At 36.6% G+C, this 26,030-nt stretch overlaps 1 protein-coding gene across 2 annotated transcripts in view; it reads right to left on the bottom strand.

The window, feature by feature from the left end:
• The window catches only part of LOC134743462 (moesin/ezrin/radixin homolog 1), a 60,518-nt gene extending 34,869 nt beyond the window's left edge, over positions 1–25,649 (bottom strand). The window contains exons 1-3 of one of the 2 annotated variants that reach the window (XM_063676900.1): positions 25,525–25,649; positions 25,143–25,176; positions 1,702–1,881 (exon numbers count right to left, since the gene is read on the bottom strand). In XM_063676900.1, coding sequence (XP_063532970.1) covers positions 1,702–1,881; positions 25,143–25,154 — 192 coding nt within the window. In that variant the 5' untranslated portion in view covers positions 25,155–25,176; positions 25,525–25,649. Of the gene's footprint in view, positions 1–1,701; positions 1,882–14,929; positions 15,055–25,142; positions 25,177–25,524 lie in introns of those variants that run through there. The other variant, XM_063676899.1, reaches the window with a different exon arrangement.
• Between the last annotated feature and the right edge of the window lie 381 nt (positions 25,650–26,030).

Raw genomic sequence — 26,030 nt, 5'->3', positions numbered from 1 at the left:
TTCTAAATAATAACCATTGGAACAACTTGGTAAAGAGCGATTCTTGATATGGACTTCTAATGGAAAAAATGTAAGAAGTAAATTGCGAAGCCGGATATTGACGAGTAGAATATATAAAACGGCTGATCTTGCAAGGGTGTTCATCACCCCGAGGTCTCAAAACCATTAATAACAGTTGCTTTCACAAATTGGCAAATTTATAGCGTGCAGATCAAAGTGAGAGTGGAACGTATACATTTGGTACTGAAAGACGAAACGACTGCAATCAAAGAATAATAAGCCTTTAGGTGGGGTAATAAGAAATATTGTGGCTTGTTGTGGTATAAAAGGAATTGCTCGTAAATCAAGCGAGCACACTCCGCTCATAAACGAGCAAATTGGTGCAAAACAAACTTGAACTTCGTCGAGGTCCGCTTGAAATATACTGTACGGTTGGCTACTCGCACTAATGTGTTGCTGTTTTTGCACGGCGCTGTTAAATCGCTGGTACTGGTATACTATCAGGATTGGACGGGCGTATACGTTCTCGTAAAAGTGAATAGTATCTTAGATAGTTGTACATTTTAGAATACAGTATGATTATACATATTAACAATCCATTATGATCTTCGGGTTTTCAATATTTATAGAAAACACCTTCTGAAATATTTCTTGATACATCATATCACATCTGGTATGGTGTACTAAGCTAGAACGGAATGTTTGATTGACCGAAAAACATATTTGGCCATATGCTATGATGTTTATTTCTAGAGTTTCATCTTGATCTTTCTTACACAAAAAAGGTAAATTATTCGCTCGGACTGAGAATAATAATCTTTTAAGATTATGAAATTTAAGTTTAATCAACATACCGTGATTAACTGGGATATTTATCGAGAAGAATTTATGACTTCTAAATTACTAAATGCTCACTCAGTCAAAGAGACCGACTATGCAGAAAATTAATGATTCGTTACCAATACGGTAACGATTAATTTAATGAGTATCATGAGTCATGAGCGTATTTTCTACACTCCGATCCGATAACAATTCTTTTAATCGGCGTGCGTATTGACTTCTAAGGATTAAATAGTGTTTACGATACATGATTTAACAAAATTACTGACATTCGCCATTACATCATGCAATGCCATTACATTGTCTTACATTACTTAATAAAATGAACTTATTTAAATCTGAAAGAAAAGTGTATAAATACATATGCTCACACACATAGGCTAGATCGTGAAAGCAATCAGAAATATATAAGAAACATTAAAAAGTACATCTTAAACCATAAACATGAAATGTAAATAGATTAGAAACTAATTACGTATGCTAACCGCCGACGTATAAGCTCTTAATTGCTGGCTAAGGTACAAGTCGAGGAATTTTTGCAGTTCTGCATAATGTTTGTACTAAATATTTTGCCAGTAGGCCTAGCACAAGTACACGTAACATTTTGATACGTGACAAAAACCATTGATCTCTTGATGTTTGCAAATTTAAATAGTAATGGTCTTGGTTGGTTTTTTTACATGTCCGAATGTAATGAATAATTTAATAAGTATATTTTGGTACCTAGAAAAAATCTAACTATTTAGGTACATGTATCATGACAATTTTAAATCGTTGCTTGTGTTATTCCATCCTGGCTCAATATACCTATTACCTACCACCCACCTCAATAGAGTCGCTGAAATTGATATGTGAACTAACCTTCTTATACAGCTTGATCCAGGTCAGATCTCCCTTAGAGTCGGTATACTGCAGGCCGAAGAACCAGACCTCGCGGAGGCCGATGGTCTTGACCACCTGGTCGAAAAGCTGCTTGCCGGTCGTCGTCTGCTGGATCGCGAACTCCAGCTCCGCGTCCATCGTCGTCACGCGGACGTTCATCTGCAATAACATTGTCATTAGCATCATCACAATAATAAGTATTATCATTGTTGACTCGACTATGGGAGTCGTAGATTAATTTATGTCAGGGGATTGAATTCAGCACAAGGAAAGTAATTTCTCAATAGTTTCATTTCAAGATTAGACAGGCTGGTGATTGTGCTCGATTTAGTACAAATTGGGTTAGCTAGGTCTGTTGTGTGTTGTGTGTGAAGGTAAGGTGTTTATTCATGTGGTATTTACGAATCGCATGAATTGTCGTTTATATATTGTATGTACAGACTCCATGTACTGTTGTACATTATTTTAAAAAGCGTTGCTTTTATACTAGCATCTATTGGAATTGAAGTAATTACTTCTCGAAATCCATTGAAGAAAAATGTTGTACGATTTAATTACTCGTCCCACTTTGAAGATATCGAGAGTGCCGACATACACGGTCAAGACTAGAAAACGACGATAAAATTAGTAGGTCCATGGAAAGTGTTAGCTACGTGACTGGACTTGTGAGATCTTTGACCTTTTTGAGATGAACTGAGAACAAACTAACAAAAACGACGAAGACGCCATTGACTATATATTTTTATCGAAAGAACAGCCATCAACATAGTTACAGTTACATCCCTACTCGGCATCATTCCAGGACATAAATTTACGAAAGAGCGCAGACAAATTAAACGTGGATTTTATAATTAAAAGTGAAAGAAAAAGTTGCCAAAATCTGTGGGTGAAATTGTGATTGGCAATTGGCATGTTTCATATTTTTCAGCACTGTAATAGCCCATTATCACCAAAACATGTGTTTATTTAAAGGGTATCTATTCTGTAACGATAAGACTATAAAATTAAGCAATTGCTAAATAATACTTTTTAGAATAGTCCTTAAACACCTAGATACCTAGGAAAACATTAACACAGTTGATGTATGACAGGAAGTACCAACGTGAAATATGGACTGGCTATTTCTGTTTCTAAAGCGTGTTAATGCATTAGGCGCCGCGTTAGTGCAAATAAAATGCATAAGATATTGACTGGTTACGTGGTGCGAGCGAAGGTTATATAAAGCGAATGTTACATAAGGCTGCATCAAAAGTTTTATGCAAATTTATTGAAGCAAGGATTTGTGAGAATATCGAATCAGTCTATGTAATTCTTTATTAATTTAATTTTTAACAAGCAGAGACGTCTGCTAACGATGCTATTAAGACTAGAATAAATTTTAAAGTGGAAATATTACTGTCTGGATGGAGGCCGTGAGTTTAAATCTCACCCAAGACAGTAATTTTTCCACTTTAAAATTTAATACTTTATTACATTAGCATTCAGGTATAATAGAGCATCTTGTCCACTGCATGACTGCTACTAATAGCCTTTACAGACACCCGTAACATGGCTAATAATTTACAGTAAGAACTGACCTCAGTGTCATCACATAAGGCTGTAAGGCCAGGAACATTACCTTTTAAACCTCGGAACAACAGCTAAATTGATTCGTACGACCGCAGAGGTCAACACTTTGATGACTAGAAACCGCGAGTTGTAAAACTTATCGCAATAAATGAAGCATAAAAGAGATAGGGGTACTGAAACAGCAAATACTAGTCTATCTAACACGAGTATTTTAAGATGAGAAGTCATTAAGATGTTATAGATAGAACTAAATAAGACACAGCTGTTATAGAAAGTGAGTTACGGCCACAAAAAATGGAGAAAAGTAGTAAAAATAAACGCGTAAATCCGAATCTCTGTCCAGTTAATTTTAACGTTGAAGCTGTGCCAAGCGGATGCGATCTTCCGGAGATTATGTCATTGTTATTTGCTGAAGTGATAGTCATTGCTAAGGACAAACATGTTTTTGTTAATACACTTTTATTTTTTTTATACTGTACATTTCAGTTTATTTTGATGGGATAGATTAGCCTTGAGGCACAAGCATTGCTATTAACTTCAACAGGTAATAAATGCCTTCTCACAGCATATTTCCAAGGCATTTCGCTACTAAGAGTGCCATAAACGACAATTATAGCAAATAACAACAATTATTAATAAGAGTCGCTAGTTACTGTGATTTTATCAGTAGTAAGACACCGAACAATGGTGTACGACGAGTCATAATTTAACGAGATGGTAACTTAATCGATAATGAGGCTTGCGTTTACAGTTTTAAGGTTTATATTGCGGTCTATTGTATGTTGCAGCGATGCGTTCATTCATACCAATTTCGAGGTCGTGATTCAGCCTTGTTTCCTCCCCTATTGTTTAGCATTTATCCACTTATAGCCCGCATCAGAGTTGAGTATTATAGATATTTTACTATCATTACTCTTATCCCCATGGACGCAATTATATTTTGAAGGATTATAAAACTGAGATCTCAGTGAGTCACTGCAAAGTACACGTCGAACCCCGGTAACTGTGACCTTGAGTGCTATTTTTATATCAAACCATGCAGGAGGTCTGTTCGACTATGTATCTCATTTTGAGATAACTCGCAGCGTATTTCGCTCAGACAAACATGTTTATACGAAGGAGATGCAACTGCAAGTCATGTCCAAATGAGAGAGCAAAATGAGTCATTTAGTAAAGTCGGATATACTTCTAGGTATTTGAAGTATCATTTAATGACCAGTCCTATAATATTTATTTATTTAACATGGATATTCTCGATCTAATCCAAAATTTCGCAACGTGATTTTGACACTTTCTTAAATAACATGGTTCAAGTCTGCCACCTAGACAAGTCTCCAAGACTCCCTAATAACAAAAAAAGCTGCAAAACATTTTTGGATGTTAATTGACGCGGCTTTATTCTTTATTCTTTCACAATTGCATTTTTATATTCTGTTAGGTACTAAATCCAGCATTTCTAAAAGCTAGAAATCATCTTCAAAGAAATTTCAATAACTTTCACGAAACACATGACTGTTAATTAATATATTAATGAGGTTATCGTAACATGGAAGCGATTTTGCTTTAATCTTCGCCGGTGAGTTGGCACCATAATTGGTGATAAGACTTATCGCAACGGATGTTTGCACTAGTAACACGCGGGGAATTGAAAAGAACTGGTCGGAAAAGTGATATTTGCTCTTACAGACGTTAATGACGGTATTAAAGAAGAAATAGGAGGCATTAACGCGAATGGGTAGTTAAGTCCATAAATAAGATTAAGACGATCTTCTTAAGAGGGTAAGAAACTATTTCTTGGCTCCCAAATAAGCTACTAGAAAATATGTACTACATATGTATATCGGTCGGATGTAGAGCAAGTCGATGTTTGTAAGGGAATTAAAGTCTGGCATTCTACAAACAAGGAGGATTTTTGGGTCGGCAACTAATATACAGTACACAGTAATGTGACATTTTTAGATCGCAATAAGGTAAATCATTTTCAAATTACATTAGTCCATAGTCCCTGAGTCCACATACATTTGGTCTTAAAATGCGAATTCGTTTATCGGAGGGAAAGTAGTGAAGGGATATAGTGGAATTTTTGTCATGCCAATACCTTTCTATATGGCAGCTAGAGAGGAAAGAAAACCATTCCGATCTTTGTTGAACGTTTAGTTTTCTAAACAAACAATTTCAAACAAGAACTCCACCCACGGACGGCGGTTGTAAGGTGTTAATAATACATTTGTCTTGGTCAATATACTAGTAGACAATTAAGTTTAAAGTAGTTATGGACTCAATGTTGTCTTCTAAAATACAACCGGGATAAAATCTCAAGCATGCTGAGATGGGGCCATTTCGTGACACTTTATTTTCACTATGTTCTTTTAATGTATGTCTATTGTCTGTGTGTTTACGAATAAAAAGTATTCTATTCTATTCTATTCTATTCAAATGGAAAATACAACTTAGCTGGATTAGGTTAGGACCAAGATATTTTCGCATTTTAGAATTTATTCAATTGATGATAGTTATTTTAAATGAATTGTGATTAAACTGACATATACTAACTTATTAATATTGCACCTATGACATGTAAAATTTGTACAGTCGCCATCAGATATATCGGAGCGGCCGAGGTGTTCACAATATCTGAACACGCACTCTAACGCCTTGACAATAGAGGCGTGTTCAGATATTTGTGAGCACCTAGGCCGCTCCGATATATCTGATGGCGACTATACTTTTATCAATAAAGGAATATGAATAGAATATGAATAAAGGTTTACTAATTGGTGGGTTAAATTATGCTACATTTCAAATATTTTACAGATTTTCGCTGACATCAGAGTTAAACTTGATCTTGGAGAGATTTACATAATGGCAGCACGTGAGATTACCACATGCTATCCTTTCTAAAAATATCCATGAAACCGCAATGTTTGCGTACATATGCTTACTGAATGAAGAGATAACGGATAATTATATAACCCAAAATTTACTCTTATTCACTGGATAAAGCTCTTTTTCGATAATTTTAACAATTATGATTTTTACTAATATAACTCATGGATTATTTATTTCTTATATAAAATTCTACCTGACAATAATATGTTGGGTTTAATTTCACTACATTATCTAACTTTTACCCGCCACTTGCTGCGTAAATCTTGGTCGTTAATTTCACTTCCATAATACTGCCTTCCCATATTTTATCCTCTCTAACTGCTTTAGTAAGCTTAATTTAATGCAAATCCATTAACAGTTTCCGTAAAATTATATTAATAACAAATTCATCTATCCTCACATTCCTCACTTAGTATAATATTTGTAAAATTCTTTGTTTTACTTTCCTTTTCGTGCACGATGTAAAATTTGAACTTTCCGTCGGCAAAATCGACAGTACTAACAACACAAGCTGATCATTACTGAGCCTTATCTCTTTGCAATAAGATACAAGTATTGTCAGCTGTGTCGATAGTACAGTCGCCATCAGATATATCGGAGCAGCCAAGGTGCTCACAAATAGCTGAAGACGCCTCGATTGTCAAGGCGCTAGAGTGCATGTTCAGATATTTTTGAGTATCTTGGCTGCTCCGATATATCTGATGGCGACTGTACATACCTGTACTGTAGTACGGAACGGTACGTGAAATGATATTGTCACGTACGAGTCAAGGGGACATGGTAATGATATTATGTAGCGGCCAAAGTGTGCCGTGTCAAGGGTGCTGCCACTGCCATGCGGGCGAGGTTTTTTTAAAAGGAAAATTGTTGTTTTTTGATTTTCCTTAAGTTTGCCTAATTTGTTTTTTCCTCGTGATTTCATAGGTATAAGAACTCGGGAAGTACCTGCATGAACGAACTAAAAACCAACAATATCCTAGTGTTTTTGATAATTTTCCTTATATCCTTTCAAATTCACTTTGAAATACTAATTAAATATCTATTTTGTATTGGAAATGAATGATGATTTTTATTTGAAGAGGAAATCATGAGAGTTACAACATTTTGGGACTAACGTAGAGTTTACCTTCTTATGACAAGGCAAAAAAATAGAACTTGAAACTGTGCCAGATTCTTTTTGACTCTACCAAAAAATCCTCCCTTTACTTACACGTATTACCAGAAAAGGATTCTTAATAAATTCTGGACGCACAAATGTAATATTTTTAGTGATGAAAGATATACTGATGCAGTCTTATTAAAATTTATGTTACAATAAATTTCACGCTTTGTTTATCCTAAAACCTGTTAAACGTTGATTCAAACCTAACGTCATAAGATAACATTGGACATAAAAGGTCATGTGCGCTGCATCTCGTAATTTGGTGCGCAAACAACGTGACATCATACTGAAGTCTGGAGAACATGTGTATTTCTATTAATACCTATGTGTGAAACGCTATTCTACTTATACTTAGGCGGAATCTCATATAACTGAGTGTTTGTCTGGTTTTGACGTTATTGTATAAATGGGTTGCATTCAGCGTTTTACTCTTTAAATGGAAATGCAACCCGCATATCTGATGAACTTAACAAGCCTTTCTTAGTCAAAATAGGGATAAGTTTTGTGTTTTTCTTACAGATATAAAAGATACTGATAAAACCATGTTAGAAACGTCAGACCAAATAACAATGGGTGCATGCGATTAAGTCACGAGTGTTAAAGCCGGTATTACAGCAACATTAGTCATTTTTACCTCTACTATTTCTATCTCATATACACAATTAATTTCGATAACTGGGCACTGACTGAATGCGTAAAACTACTACGCGGATATCCAACATGAATAACCAACAACAATTGCTTTGAAAAGTGTTTTTGTGTCAATCCGGTATTCACTGCTATTATGTACATTGTACAATGCTCGTCCTTGCACACCGTACTACTGATTCGACACGAAATTACTCAATATATAGTTGCCTGAAGTGTTTACAGACCTATAGGGTCTAGTTTCTTGCTAATCCAATTTGGCTTTGTGTTCTCGCTGTGCAATGGCCTCGTATAATTTTAAGTGTGCATAATTTAATCGCATCTCGTAGGTTGGTCATGAACATGAAGCTTCTTTCCTTCAACTCCGTCCGTCATTATGATTCTCTCCATCCTATAAGACTTGTGAGATGAGGTAACCGGCCCTGATTTAAAAACTGGAATATGGCTATAAGGGTAAGGGTATTGCGTTGGGTTTATTTGTCATGCTTTTATGGTAGTACGACACGAAATCGCCTTTTATAGTGTCGGTGTTAAGTGTCAACTTCTATGTCAGTATTGTCATGTGTTAACCTCATAAATTATATTTCAATGGCTGAAGTGTGTTTACATTGTAAACATATTTCCTGCTATCCTTGCCCTCTTGCTGGGTTACAATATATTTTCGTGTTTTACTAATAAGATTTTATTTTATAATATAATTGAGACGTTTGGAATTTCAAAGACGCCAAATTCGTGGCGATTTTAGATTAAGGAGTTTTCTTCTGGGACTTGGAACTGTGAAAATACTTCTTTCTCTTTGATGATTGCGCAGATTGCGCTATATCACAGAAAATAATGGTTTCCGTCGAAAAAATACGCGTTTGTACGAGACAGACATTCCATGCTGTTTCTTAAGTTGTTCTTTAGGTTATAAACGAGTTAAAACTTCTGTCATATCATTTATTCCATTTGTTATACTATCGTCCATACTTTTAACTCGCAATTCGTCAACCTTATGCAAGATCCACAATATCCACATATGGTCAATCATCTTTCCGTTAAGCTAGAATGCATCTTGAATGACAGTTTCATCTAATGCACATAAGCACATGACAGTTAATGAAGAGACATGCAAATGTCGTATAATGGTGATGACATTCATGCTCGGAAGTGACTAGGAGATTAGTCTATTCAAGGCTGCCTAGAGTGCCTAGTACCTATACTAATTACATCACTTGTAATATTATTACGACTAGCCATTCTTGTAATGTTCTGTATACCTATAGCAGGCAGTGTAGTTACGTGAGTCGAATGTTCAGTCGATGAAGTGAAGGTACCTGTTTACGGTTTTAAATCAGCAAAACTAGTACATAAAACTAACTATAGTAATTATATCATAAATGGAGAAGTATTTTCTAAAGAATACTCTTAATTTTCACAAACAAACATCATCTTTTTGAGATTTTATCCAAAATCCAGGTTTAAATAGATAGGAGGGGATGGTGTTTAAATGTACCATATCAATTCTAAGCTTTACTCCTTTAAAATAAAGCATGTTTTCGGTCAATAGTGCTAAGGGATGAAGGAACAGGTGCGGCGACAGGTGGCGTGGGGGTGTAACGGATTTTACCACGTGGCCACATGTCGTTAGTCATGACATGGGTTTTGTTTGTGATCAAAGACCCGTAGATGGAGCCAAGAATGGTGCAGATACAGGTAGGTAAAGTCCATCTAAGCTAACTTTGCACCGATTTGAATAGAACGAAGTGTGGCGGTGTCAAAATTTACATTAATGATGTTTATTATTATCTTATCTTTCACACTTTATGAATGGAAATTAAATAATTAAAGTTATCGAAGCTGACAGCAACCTATTTAGCGTTTAACAGTCCGTGAAAAGTTGTTGATGCAATGCTATCTGCCATAAGCATGTGTTAGTAATGAAGTGTGAGTATTATTTTCACATTATTAACCAAGCTATATGTATAACGTAAGATATTTATTTAAAATTGCTGTCTGTGTAAATGATTCATCAAAAACATGACACGCTGCGGCGGGCGACGACATTGAAATATTTTTAAACATTATTTAAAGGGAAAACAATACTGTATGATATAATAACTATTAATAATTATGACATATTGAGCGCTGCTTATTAAAAGCTGCCTTTTATAACGACAACAAGGTGTATAATGGAGAATTTTGAGCAATCTTTCTTTGGTGTGGGAACAGGGATTAGTTACAACGCAAAAAAGAATTATCAGAATAAAAAACTTGCCCCCAAAAACTTAATCTCGATGGGGGAAACAAGGAACCGGGTATCGTAGGGATAATGTGATATAAGCCTGCATGCAACAATGGTCATCTTTTAGCTGACATTAGGAAGATGATGACGCCCAAAAAAACCAATGAGGTATATTACATGCGAACGAACCTCCACTCTATAATATTCGAAGTTGAAAAACATCCAAGGAAAACGTTTATTATAAAATAAATACTTATGTTGGCTCTTCAGTTAGCAACCAACAGGTTTGAATTCTACAATACGGACGTACCGAGACTACCGAGAATCTTTAATGTTATCGTATTTTTGTTATTTCAAGGAAACGACAGACGCGGGTGAAGTACAAATAAAACTAAGGTCGACGTTGTGTCATATTATTTTGTAAATATATTAATCTTTTTTGTATTTTGTAAATAAATAAAGGTCAAAAATGAAGACTAATAGAGAAGCGAAAAAATTGAAATAAACGAAATATGTAAGAAACTATAATCGCTCTACATAAATACCCATGACCCATGATATATAACTACGAATTAATGCAGTGTTTAATTTCAAAACGACAGACTCATTGAAACTAAGTCAAACAAACAAGAAAAAACTTTAGCTAGAGGATTTTACAATTTCAAATATAAAAAAACAGACAAAACGATGGAAAAAAGGTATATGATGAATGGTGGATGAATGACTTGAATGGTATCTGCTTGAAGCTAGACCCTTTCTCTAAAGAAACGATATGCGCTAATAAGCGGACAGGCTACGGCCCGATCCAAGGAAGTCAGAATTAGGAGGGAAAGATTACGAGCTTTTCCGGAACTTTTCAAACTTTTCATGCAGCAAAATCCCGTAAAAGTCATCTAGAAGTAGGGGAACATAAAAGAAATATCCCTACGAATTGAGAACCTCCTTCCAAATTCTGACGGGGGTTGAAAAGTTTATAAAGAACTGAACCTTGGCCAAGAGAGAGAAACGTAGAAATCGCAGCGCTAAACGGAGTGCGACGGCGCCACATAGGCAGTCAGCATGTCGACCGTCAAATTGTACCACGTGCGAGGACGGTAGTGTTTAGACTATGTTGCAGTACCACTGTCCACGGTGGACCTCATTACAAAAGGCATAAGGTGTTTGTACCAACGTTAATACTTAACTGTCAGTATGTAAGCTTTATTGCAAAGACGTAAGGTCCACCAGGCTAGGGCAGGTGATGCATGGGCAACTAAGAGTGTTGCTTTTAGTACTTACATTGATTGTTTTGACTGAACCACTTCAGATCAGTTCAAGAAACTACTGGTCTAATGATCGACATACATAATTGACACGTGATAAAATAAAACTATCGGATTATATCGCGTATACGTTTCGAACCCTTTACAGCGTTCGTGGTCAATGGGTGTCCCGATTTCATAGTTTTATTTCATGAGTAAAAATCGCGGTAACCGAAGACAATATTACGCGACACCTGATATTGTCAAAATCGATCTACATGACAAAAGCAAGCGTAGTAGCAAATTTTGACGCTGCAACAATTGAAACATTTAGTAAGGTTTGTTTATTCAATTGGGTGCAAAGTCCAAAGGGTCATTATGTCGAAATTAAAATACCTGATACTGACCATATTAATTTTTTCTTAAGAATACCAAAACTTTCCAAGGATTTTGTTTTTTGTTTTAATATATATATTCCGGGACCTCTGACCAGTACGTAAAACAGTTAGATTTATTTTGATAGATAAGCATCTTTCCTAACTTAAGTCGTAAAAGGGGCCCTAAACCCTAAAGATTGCTCTTTGGAGAAACAGGGGTAAGCTGTATAATAAGCCAATGAAAGATGACCAAGGGATTTAGAAATTCGCTTTTTGCAAAGTAAAGGGGACCATAAAGCTTTACGGATATCATATTCATAGGGTGAGCAGATTGACTTCAAGGGGTGTTGACAAAATATTGCATTGACCGGTTTTTGCAAGGTCTGTTTTTTGCTACGCATGGGGTTGATATAACAAGATTTTTGTAAAGATCATCCCGGACGATAGAGTACCGAAAAAGGTAAAGTAACCAATGTCAAACTTTATAGCATTGTGATAAGATCTATGTAAACATGTGTCTGGGTCATTCTTGGAAGTTAATTCCGACATCATTGTTATCCTTTTATTATGCAGTTGTCGAGATAGAGGATAACGCACATCAACACTATAATGTACAAATCATTATTACCTAGGTGCTGAAATTCCTTAATAGCAATAAATCTATTTACGTCAGTAGGGTATTTGACTACTAGTCAAATCAATTTATTTTTTCGAACTGACAAAACGATTTTGCTATTATGGAATTTATATGAAACATGTGACGTCAAAATAAATTACCTACTCTTTATAGTTTTATACAGGGTTAAAAATAGAAATTGTGTCTATAAATAACTGCTGTCTACCGTTCTCCATTAATCTTCTGGTGCTAATTTCTTGCATGGTGTTAAATAATTTATTTTAAATACAGTAAAATACCCTAGTGTATGATTTTAGGTAAGACCCCCAAAATATTGAGTATTAATATCCTAAATATTTCAATTAGAAAATTGATTTAAAGTAAAAAAACCGTTGTTGGCAATAGTACATAAATCAAGGACTCGTATTACAAACCTCGTAAACGATTTTCAAGATGGTGACAAATAGCATACTTGTGTTGATTAGTGACTGATACATCGATAAACCAATTTCGCTAATAGCACTTTCATGTATACAACTGTCTTGAGTGGTATGTCACAATTTAATAACAACTCTGTTGCGCATTTCTGAAGTTACTATAATCACTGACCAGTGTTAAGCAAATGATACTATCATATCACTAAATTTTCACTTATTTGGCGAATGGAAAAATCAAAATCGTTGAAAACGTACCTTATATTGGAATAGCTTCTTTTATAATGTTGGTAACAAGTAACAACGAGTGACGATGCCAGGTTTTTCATTTGTTAGAATATGGAGTTTATATCTGGAGTATCCCAAGGGTCTGTCATAGGGTCCAAAGACAATTTGCAAGCATTTAAGAAAAAATATCAATCAAACTGTTTTCTTTTCTGTATATTGAATATTGCAGAATCGAAAGTGAATCAAGACTTTGAAGATCTAACTAACACACTAACAAAACCCTAAATCTTAAGCAATAAGATCGAAATTCGAAACCCTGTTGGTTTAGGCATTTTAGACAAGCTACCACATTTATAAACGGAAACGTTTATACCTATCAAGTCTCTCGCAATTTATTTACTATAACAGCTAAATTACAGTTATTAAAAAGTAGTTTTCCATAGAGAAATCAAAGTACAATAATAATTGACTATTGTTCATCTATTTCTTTGCATAATCGGCGTCCATCTCAGATAGTATATGTTTTTATTAGAGTTTAAGTGTCAATTTAATTGCTCTTAACATAAGAAGTATTGCATAGTAATGGTTTTACAAGCGTTATAGTAATTGTCTTCAGGATTAGAAACAGTAAACGTGCCTTCAGTAATTCTAAGGAGCACGTATTAATTAGCTTCTCTGTTTCTAGTTAGATGATACCTAGTTTTTTACCTCAAACGTCGCCTCAAAAACCTTGAGCCGGATCAAAGTTAATGATGAGGTAAATGATGATTACAATACGAGGGACTTCCAGAAGGCCGTGTGTTACCAATTGTTACTAATGTATTCATGTCGCTATTATACGTGTGTTGGGCACGTTCGAAAATCGATAATTACATGATAAGATTGTGGAATATTGAATAAAATCATGATTTTACAATTCGAGTGTAATAGAATTGCGGCTATAAAAGAGGCCATGGCGATAACGATATGGAAAAGGATTACATAACGATATTCACGATGCTTAGGTATGCATTACTGAAGTTAAACTTAGTACTTGATCTTGCTTGAAGTACTGTAAGAGTGGGAGGTCTATCTGCTAGAGGATGGTGATAATGACTACATATATATATGTTTTACGCTCTTACAAGACTAAGAGTACTAGGTTTAATACTATTTATATACAAGGACTTTAATTTGCACCTATTCGCATCCTTAGAATTGAAACCTTATTAATGGCAGAGGCTAATTTATGTAGAGATTCGAACATAAACTGGAGTGCGGTAGAAATAAACTAGCGCTCAAATAAAGCTTATAGATCACTGCAAGATCAGATGGAACTTTATGTTCAATCAATAAGGACTATTATAGGTTGGTTTATCTTCTTCCTGTGACCGGGCTGTAAGCTCGGGCCGGGACTCTTCCCGTCCTGCTCCTGTCCATTCGCCAGACAGGGACGCAAAAAAAGACGGTTACAACCGTTTGCACCATGCAAAGTAAATAATAAAACGAACCGACCCCATCTTGGATCCGCGAGGATGACATCACCGTAGCTTATGATTTGAGTCAACATCATCGAAAACCTGTACGAGTAATATATTCGTTTGACGAAGTGTTTAGCGTGATGACGATTATTGAGGTGTTGCTATGGCAGATTACAAGGGCAAAGTCGACATGACTGAAACACACAATTTATGATAATCGAAGCGAGAAATTGGTGTTCGTTACGTTTAAAAAGCTAGAATTAGGGTGTGTAAAAACGCACGCTCTGATTCTCAAAAAGAAAGTTGAACACATTTTGTAGATAGTGGATGTTCGACACATATAACCAAGTTAAATCTACCTGTTTTCCTCCTGCCACCATTTTGCCGGTTAAACACGCACTGGTTCAATAGTTCACTACACTAGGACACTAGCCGCGTCTGCCTGACGCGGCGGTTGAGTTTGAACTGGCGGCCATTGCTTGCGGGGATGCGCGAGCGCCGCCCGAGCCTTCAAGGCCGCGCACCTGCGCAGGGTTGGCGATAGGACCTGCTGTGCTTTTTTAATTTGGCAGACGGTGACGAAGGATGACAGTGACACGTGCAATTTTTTTTAAAACCTGAATGGGTAACGATGGCAACTGTGGTTCGAATTGGACATGAGAGTAAGAGTACAGAAACTAAACAGTAAATAGTTTATAGAAAGATACGAATCTCTTTCAGCTGAATTTTGCTAAGGGTTCCACTGAAATCGTGCTGTAGTACCATGACCTGATAGGTATTCTACTTTTATAAAAAAATTATGGTGGCCTGAAAATAGAACGTAGAAATTGTTGTCTTTTTATTCTAATAAGATATAACAGTTTCTGTCCGACTATCTAATAAAGGTAGGTAACTAAACGTATTTGAATTCAAGTATTATGATAACAGTATGTACATTCAATATATCAGAACAAAAACCTCCAAATTCTTTCGAGCTTTTAGATATTTTAAGTAACGCTTTCTACGGAAAAGTTTAAACAATTTCTTGAACAAAATATAACAATATCACATCTTGTGACTTCAACCTGGTACACGTATAACACGTAACATGTTTTGTCAATTAGCAAGACGGTGCGACGCGGAAGGGAGCATCGTCATAAATAGAACTTACGAAGCATCTGTAGTTTGTGGTTTTTTTAGTCATTTTAAAATAATTTTAATAAGGTAAGCTTTATTAAATGGAGTTCTTAGAAAAAAAAATTGACATATCATAACGGTATGATATAATTAACAACAAGTTTAAAGAAGAATAGGAAGGTAAATAATAAATGAGTCTTATATGGATTTTGCAGTAAATATGTTTGGCGTAAAAAGACGTGTGCAAAACAGAATAACATGCAAAAATTAAACGACACTATTGAAAATATAGAGCCGTCTTACGAGCTTTTCATACTTCACTGATCTGATATTATTTTCTACGTACGAAATTGTCATTCTTAGGTGAATGAAATCCGCTTTATTTTAGAATTTAAAGGCGAGATTTTTGACAGCGAGGTGGGCTAAATGCGCCTAATTTTGCGATGCGATCTAATCTTATCGACCTCCTATCAAATCTGGTGAAAAGCTCATTTATCCTATGGATGCAATTCTGCCCGTTCCCTTTTAATACCTTTCCTGACTCTTTGGCGCGGAATTTAAGAAGTTCTCTGTTTTCCGTCCTACTATTCCAATTCGACGATCTAATAAATAGCTATATTTTCTATGTCCTTACAAGAACCTAAATTTCGTATCTTCTAAACCCTCTCATGTACGCATTCAAAGGTACCTAGTTCTATTCTACAATATAGTATTATATAATCCGTGTCTCTACCCACTGGCTAGAATTCTCAGAAGGGCCAAGTTGCGTTTGCTTTCAGCTTTCACACTTCGCCGCACATTACATGTTAATGGATTAACGGATTGCTGCTCGTCAATGTCCACAACTGGTGATCTTTAACAAATATTAAGTTATTAGCGGATCTATAGTTTAAAAAAATAAATTTAGTGTTACACCGGTTTGGATAATGAATAATGTTACGTCGGGTTTACTAATGTAAGTATGGGGTTGGGAAATGAAATGGTTGCGAAGTAAAAAACTTGCTAAAATTTCATTTGGGAAATGAAACTGATGCCATAAGTTTGTTGGGAAGTGAAATTTGGCGAAAAATATTTTGGCTAAACGGCGGTATCCCGTTACGTCGATACAAAAGAGCTCCTTACGTAACTGTCCAAATTCTCATGTAAAATCCGCGCCAGCTTTCGTGAACTAATCTATAAAGGGGCCCACTGACTATCAGTCCGACGGACGATATCGGCCTGACAGTTGTTCGGAACTGTCAAATGTTTGTTCTAACTGATGACAGGCCTATATCGTCCGGCGGACTGATAGTCAGTGGTCCCCTTAACACACGAAATGTACATCAGTCTTTGTAAAGTCAGCTGCAAAAGAAGCTAAGCGGGTAAGATTATTCAAATGATCTGAACACAACTTTATTTTTAAGAGAATAAGAGCGTTTTTAAATCATTTTGAACACTTCGCCCGCTTAGCTATATCTGCTAGCTGCTGACCGTATTTAAAAGACGAATTCTTTCAAATTTTCTGATGAGACAAACGGACGGAAAATGTGTACAAAATTACAAATATATTTATTTTAGAGTGTATAAGTAATCTTCATTATATGATTACTTCTGACCATTATCATGAGACATGAATCACAGAATAAATAATAGTACTAGGTACAGATGGTTCACTCTCTAACAAAACGCGTTTATTACGAAAGATATGACCGCAAGGTGGCGCAAGCGCGAGCAGGCGTCCCTTCTGTTGAGCGGCAACTACTACTACTTGACACCAAAATTGGTGTGGGCCGCATGTAGTTGCAGCGACGCGACGAAATCTCGGAGTGAGCCACGCCTGCCTGCATTTTAGAATATTCTCCGGAATTATAATACCGTCTAAGCGTTTGGCAACCCTAGACACAACTTTTGCATGTTTTTTTTTAATGCACAGTCGCGTCTAAATGGAATCGTGATCCAACCAGCCAGCTTAGTTTTTTCCTACAGCCTCATGCAACATTGTTGACTCATGATGAATTTTACTGATATCACATCAGTCACTTAAAAGGTAAACACATTAACACATAAAGCATTTTAGAGTGTAATTTTTAGTTTAATAAACACATTATCCTTCTTTGCGTCGTGCAGTCGGGTTAAAAACGAGATGAACAAGGTTTTTCGAGTGTATTGAGTCTTTTGTTTTAACGTATAAAGGGGCCCACTGATTACCAGTTTACCGGACGATATCGGCCTGTCAGTTGTTCGGAACTGTCAATTTTTTGTTCTAACTGACAGGCTGATATCGTCCGGCGGACTGATAATCAGTGGGCCCCTTAAGGTGGTTGGATTCAGGAGACGATATATAATTTAAATTTAAATTAACGTATCCCTATCCCCTATCTCTGTTATTCCGAAGATGGCAGAGCGATAGAGATAAATGATTATTTAATTTTGTACAACTTTTTCCTCATTTTACCTCGAATCCTTCGGATTTCAAGCCAAACATTAACGGTCAGAAGTATTTGTGACCCTCGTCATGTGTGAAGTAAACCGATTTGGACCATTATTTTTTCGTTCAAAAGAAAATATTTATTAGGTGTATGGCGGTCAGAAAAATATTATCAGCGCGTGACGATAGTTTGATATTCGTTAGCTCACGCGCTGATCCAGTTCAGATAATGTTTGTGTGATCACTCAACTGTATATTAGCACTTAATTGATTACTAAGTATAAAACAAAGTCGCTTTCCGCTGTGTGTCCGTCCGTCTGTCCCTATGTATGCTTAGATCATTAAAACTACGTAACAGATTTTGATGCGGTTTTTTTTTAAATAGATAGTGATTCAAGAGGAAGGTTTATATGTATAATTTGTAAAGGTTTTGTGTAAATTAGTTGAACTACACGTGCGGAGCCGGGGCGGGTCGCTATTCACTACATAGTATAAAACAGTCGCTTTCCGCTGTCTGTCTGTCCCTATGTATGCTTAGATCTTTAAAACTACGCAACGGATTTTGGTGCGGTTTTCACCTATCAATAGAGTAATTCTTGAGGAAGGTTTTAGTGTATAATTTGTAAAGGTTTTGTGTAACCCGTGCGAAGCCGGGGCGGGTCGCTAGTATGTTATTACATAATCAGTCTAAGCCTACCCGTCAACGGTACCTTCTACTCACCCAGCCACGTTCCTCTAAAAGGTGGTCTAATTATTTTTCAAATCCAGTTCTGATGTCGGGATCCATGAGGAATTGAGGGAACTCCTCAAATCTTATAGACACACATATAGCAAATTTTTGTATTTTCATCATTTGCATTCAAAAAAGTGCCAGTTTGTTAAGTGGAATTGCTGATGGAGACCAGCAGTTCAACTTTACCATTAATTTTATCCTTTTTAGGGATCCGTACCCAAAGGGTAAAAACGGGACCATATTACTAAGACTCCACTGTCCGTCTGTCTGTCTGTCTGTCACCAGGCTGTATCTCATGAACCGTGATGTATTTCGGTTGGCGCTATAACAACAAATACTAAAAAGTACGGAACCCTCGGTGCGCGAGTGCGACTGCGCCGGTTTTTTGAAGTTAGATTTTCTCTGCCATGCCAAAATCATGGTTTAATTCTCCCACCCGCCGGGCTAGCACATGATTGGCGCGACAGTATCTCGCGGCGAGATAGACTATCCGTCCCTCTTTAATTAACATAGTTAGAAAAAGACGGGTAAGTGAGTAAGATAATAGCGACCTTTGGATGAATCGATTTGTAACTTTGTACTAATCGACCAACGTTACGCAAAATGGCGATTACACGATAATGATAATTGATAAGTTATATACTTCAGGCGCGTGTACTATGAAAATACTATTAATTACTTGAACTAGCGATCCGAGCCCCGGCTTCGTATGGGTAGTTCAACCAATTTACACAAAGTTTGAAAAAGCACGCGTGTTTAATATCTAGGACTAGCTTTTGCCCGCGACTTCGTCTGCGTGGAATTAGTAATTTCGGTGTCTTAATTCTTAAACAAATCTGCTTTTTAATCCATCCTTTTTTCACCCCCAAATTGGTCCACACTATACATTTCCACCCCATTTTTTACACCCTTAAGGGATGATTTCGGGGATAAAAGTTATTTTATATCATTTCCTACAGCTCAAACCATCCCCATACCAAGTTTCATCTAAATCGGTTGAGCGGTTATTGATTCCCCATACAAATTTCCACCCCCTTGAGGGGTGACTTCTGGGATAAAATGTATCCTATGTCCTTCCCCGGGACTCAAACTATCTGTATACCAAATTTCAACTAAATCGGTTTAGCGGTTTAAGCGTGAAGAGGTAACACACAGACAGACAGACTTTCGCATTTATAATATTAGTATGGATTATGAGCCAAAAATCGGTGGAATAAAAACGTCGTTTTGAGCAAGTATGTTGAAAACATGTATGAAGTAGATCGTTAAAAGGCGTGTTAAAGTCACGTCTGAAAATATAGATACGGACGACAAAGTGCCAAAAATATGTAACATACACCTTAATATATGGGCTATATATGGGCAATGAGGGCTAACGCGTATGAATTCGCCGCTAGGGGCGCTAGTGTAGATGGTGGTCTTTTCCATAGTTCGAAATTTCAAATGTCACTTGTCACTTCAATGACTGACAGCTGTTCTTTAGTTGTTTAGATGGTATAGAAAGGATCGCAATCTCTTATGGCAGAATTGTTGTAAAAGTGACCGCGTTAAGCTTTAAATAATAGTTCCTAATCTCTCCGGTGGCGCTAGTTAGGCTCTGGGACATGAGTATAACATGAACCATATAAGGCAACAAATAACCCGACCAAATTACGTAGGTTGTTTTTGGTAGTATTTCGGTATATGGTGGCGCCGCCTAATTACTGTTTTTTGATGGACACTTTTCATACATAGAGATTTGGCTCCTTTATACAGTCTCCATGCTTTTGGACCACCATCAACAGAGGCGCCAACTGGTGAGCAAAAAAACGATAGCACTCATAAGGTCGTGTATACATATTTTTGGGACTTTGTTTGTATAGATATTTTCAGACGTGACTGTACACGCCGTTGTGTCAACGCAGCAAGTAGGAAGGAAGTAGGGAAGTGGGCCGCGCGTTATCTGTTTGATGCACGCCCTGTGTGTTTAGTACTTTTACACAACTGACCAGTGGGTTTAAACCAAGCTGCGCCGCCTCGCGCCCGCTGCTTGGAAACAAGACACGACGAGTCCGACGAAGATGCTGCAGGATATTCCAACTGTCCTTCTCAGGACAATCCAAACTGCTCTTATCAGAGCAATTTCATGTTTCTCCGCCTAACCGCGGAGTATGTCCATCGCACCGTTTCTCCGCACACGGTGTCAATCGATGTATGTGTAGTGTGTTCCCACAGGCCTGACACTTTTTGATAGAGATAGATAGTCTTATTGCGATTCCTATAAGAGGAAAGAGAAAATAGTGCGATGCCTTGTCCTTATCACCGACCGGGTGGCATCATAGGTAGGTGGCGAAATACCGAAATTTATAAGAGTGAAAGAGAAAAATCCTATGCTGCCCAAATTTCATATGAATATTCTTTCTCGTGGGGTCGCTCGGTGGGGCGTCTATAACTACTTGTAGATACTATGTCGTTGGTTTAAACAGTTAACCGGCCATTTTAGACCTTATCTCATAGCAGTAAGGTCCACGCAAGGTCTATTAACGGTTCACGGCTTTTGTTTGACACAAAACGGGATATTATTTGCAGATTTTTGAAATAAAAGAAAAAATTACCACCAAAATTACCAATACTCGCAGGTCAGGGATAGTTCATCACTTTACCAATTAAAGTAAGCAACCAGATTTTTCCTCATTGCGGTGAATTTTTATTATAATTGTTTTATTATAATTGTTGTATTATAATTGTTTTATTTTAGTACAAAATTTAATATCCTGTCCTGCCAAATAAATTTCATGTAAAACCATATCAGTTAACCCAGAAAATTAATATCATGTGTGTTTAGCCCAAACTCGGTCATACAATCAGTGTCAACCAAAAACAAAAAGAAATTAGGGTTCAAAATAAAACTGGAACCACAAATCAATAAAAAGCAAAGATAAGCTAAAAAAAAATCTCAAACATGTTATTGAGACGAAAAAAAAAACAATGTTACATAAAAACTTCAGTACATACTAAATATTACTTATTGTATGGGTATATCAGTGGCATACTGCATAATTATTAAATACAACTTTTATATCACCAAGTGCATGCTATGTATTGTCACTTTCATGCAATTTCTCATCCCAAAATGTCCCATCAATTACATCAAAGTACAAAATGTCCTGTAACAAAATATCTAAATCTACAAAATACCCCTTTTGTAATAACCCTTCACAAATGTCATACTTTTTAAATGTAGGATGCCACCAGTATACCAATACAATGTAATTTCAAAAACAACTTCAAATCAAAAATAAACTAAAAATCTCACAAATCAAACTAGCATGCTATTCAGTGGCGTAGCGTGTACTAATTTAGCCGTGGGCGAAGTCGCATCTGCGAGGCCCTTTTCTTTCAATGTGTATTCCCAAGATGATAACAACCGGCCAAGTGCGAGTCGGACTCACACACGAAGGGTTCCGTACCATTAACTATAAAAACGGTCACCCATCCAAGTACTGACCCCGCCCGACGTTGCTTAACTTCGGTCAAAAATCACGTTTGTTGTATGGGAGCCCAACTTAAATCTCTATTTTATTCTGTTTTTAGTATTTGTTGTTGTAGTGATTATTGTGGTAGTGGCGCCCCCTGCGCAGAGTTTCGCGTAATATTCCCTATTGAATTAAACGTAATTAAATAAAAAAACCGGCCAAGTGCGAGTCGGACTCGCGCACGAAGGGTTCCGTGCCATTACGGAAAAAAACAGCAAAAAAATCACGTTTGTTGTATGGGAGCCCCATTTAAATATTTATATTATTCTGTTTTTAGTATTTGTTGTTATAGCGGCAACCGAAATACATAATCTGTGAAAATTTCAGCTGTCTAGCTATCACAGATCACGAGATACAGCCTGGTGACAGACGGACAGACAGACGGACAGCGGAGTCTTAGTAATAGGGTCCCGTTTTTACCCTTTGGGTACGGAACACTAAAAAGGGTTGTCTCCCGCGAGGCCTCTTTAAGTGCGAGGCCGGTGGCGAGGGCCCAATTCGCTCACGCCTAGCTACGCCACTGATGGTATTATATTAAAAATAAAACGGAACACTACATGTTTAAAACCGTGACTAACCAAGACATTGTCACTGCCGCCTATGTCAAGTGCGTTGCTTAAATAACCAAGGATCTGCAAAACATAAGGCTAGTGTGAATTCAGCTTTATGTGTGATAGCTCCTCTACACAATCGGCGATGTTTTTTTTATAACACTACAAATTTAGATAACTAGCCTACTACGGTACTACTACGTAGGTTAGTTATCTAAATTTGTAGTGTTATAAAAAACTGGCCAAGTGCGAGTCAGACTCGCGCACCGAAGGTTCAGTATTTGTTGTTATAGCGGCAACAGAAATACATCATCTGTGAAAATTTCAACTGTCTAACTATCACGGTTCATGAGATACAGCCTGGTGACAGACAGACAGCAGAGTCTTAGTAATAGGGTCCCGTTTTTACCCTTTTGGGTAAGGAACCCTAAAAACTGCATGTATGTTAAATTACGTAATTTTTGCGTCAACCGCATGAAATGTACGGGCCCTATTAATGTGCTATGCTTGTTTGATTATATCCTTGTGTGATATAAAATAATACGTTTTTCTACAATTGATAACATATATTGCCAATAAAATAAAAAACTGCAGGGCTAATTTCTTCACTTTTTAGCCCTGTTACCATGCAAGTTAGATATTCAGAAAGATATGCTTATGAATGATAACAAATTGATAAACATTTATTTTCTGTAACAACAAAATTATCACCTACTAACTTCATAAATTAAAACTGAACATCAAGCACATTTCAATTTGATATGGTTTCACAATTTTATTTGATGACTCATAAATGGAGTTGTTGGCACAAAGTGATGTCATATGGGGCATTTTCTATGAAAAGGGACCTCATTGTAGATGGCGCTTACGCCGCGCTTCGCGCGGCATTGTATTTATATCGGAGCATCGTTAATAATGACGTAAGCGCCATCGAGCCCATCGACAATAAGGTCCCTTTTTATAGAAAATACCACATACATAATTACACATTATGTTTAACTATCAATTGCAAGAAAACTAATTTGCTACATGTTCATAATAAATCACAGGAAAATAACAAGAAAACAGTAACAGGTGATGTTTGGTCATCAATTTTTCGAAATAACTACACTAATTTTATGAATCAAGTATGAGTAAGCACCAATGTCATTGCCATACACATACAGGATGCACTGATAAAAAAGTCTGCATTAAAATGATAAGGATTGTTGATGGCCAGCTGCCAACCAGAGCATAAGATTTTATTAAAATTTTCAACTAGGTATATTTCCATCTTAAGTGGAATGTTTGGCATATCATAATAGAATTATCTCGATCTTATCTTTCTTCAAACAGATAACCCAGAACCTAGTTACAACCAGGGACTGAAAAGGTACCTTTAAAAACAGTTAAACTAGCATTCCGGTACCAGTATCAATGCTTAAGGTATCCAAACAAGCTTCCGTCCACTTGGTACCTTTAAAAACAATTTTGACCGGGTACCCAACCTATAAAGTAGCATTCCGGTACTGATATCTATGCTTTAGGTATCCAAACAAGCTCCGGTTCAAACAGTTCCCTTTTTATTATGAATCTAAGGTCATTAGAGAAAACGGCCGCCACATTGAATTCCTGCATTTTTGCTCTGATCAAGATGAAAATCGATATGTTTGGATCCGACTGGATTTTTAATTACAAATCTAGTCAAAATAAAAAATAAAACACCCGGCATCTTGAATTTCTGGATTTTTGCTCTGTTCAAAACGAAAATCAATATTCGAGGATCCGAGAACACCTTTATTATGAATCCGAGGTGAAAATTAGAAGAAATGGCTCATTTTTCGGTCAGGTACACCTACCTGAAATGCTTAGTGGTACCGTTTTAAAATGGTACCTATTAAATGTTATTTAAAAGGGTACCATTACTGATGGATACCTTTTCAATTGATACCTTTATTTTAGGTTACCAGTCTTGCGGTTTTTCAGTCCCTGGTTACAACATTTGTTATCATACATTAGCCACACTTTTACTTTTAACACACCTAATAAGAATAATGTGTTCAAAGTTTTAAAAGACTTCATGTTATGGTCGCAAATGCACCTGTATGAGTTGTTTACATTAGGAATTTGTGTGTGTTAGTAGTTGTACTGTCGCTCGATCACATAGCGATGGTGAAATCACGATTACATGCAGCCCGCGCTCACTCTTCGCCACTACGGAACTCGTAACCTATCCTACTCTAAATAACGTGAAAAACAAGCGAAACTCACCGATTTCGGCATCTTGTCGGTTTAGGATCACTATCTGCAACAACACAGCACACGTTAGAGAAACTATACCGTCTAAGTATATCCCACTACAAATTTAGTGCAAACTAAGCTGGCGACATGTACCTCACCGCGTGACATACACTCGCTAAATTGTGAATAACTTAGCGCCTACGAGCGCGCAGTGCATGTTACACGCTGCAACATGATATATTCTATGCATTTTCTCAGAATCTACTCCTATTGATGCGATGACAATAAAATTATAGTCGCCGGCGGTCGTGTAATGTGCACAGAAAAACTTCAACTAGAATCTAGGGTAACTTAATGGAATCGCAAACCAGCACTTTACATGGATATCGAACTGTGAAAATAGTGTACTTACCCGGGAAAAGGAAGAATATCACCTAATTTTCCACATAAGTAGCACAACACATAAAGAATGCACACACCCTAAACGTAAGAGCCACAAAAATATCGCGATGTGACAGACAAGACAACTGCGTGACGTGGTAACCGGTGTTGTCATATCTGTCAACTGGCAAAATTGGGGTTACACTTTTTTTAAACTTTACCGGTGTGCACTGTAAAAATTTATTGCTATTTAATTTATTGTGATAAAACAAAACATAAAGTGACTAAAATAAAATACATTCTTAGATATAAATAGATTGTCGAAGCGAAAGATGAAGGAAATAAAATAAATTAAGTGACTAAACCCTTCGAGACACAGATTATTCTATCTTCCATAGATTATTCTTTGACTCCACGTTGTCTATGGTAAGGGTGTAGTTGCCAGCTTACAAATTTTCCCGAATCATAAGGATTTTGTTTGTTCCTATTTGGTTTATGAATATTTTAACATGGAATGTCGTGAAAAAATCTGACCTG

Source organism: Cydia strobilella, chromosome 8 (assembly GCF_947568885.1).
Source record: "Cydia strobilella chromosome 8, ilCydStro3.1, whole genome shotgun sequence".
Classification (NCBI taxonomy): Eukaryota; Metazoa; Arthropoda; class Insecta; order Lepidoptera; family Tortricidae; genus Cydia; species Cydia strobilella.
Note: the sequence above shows the minus strand (reverse complement) of the source record. Positions and strands in the feature narration are given on the sequence as shown.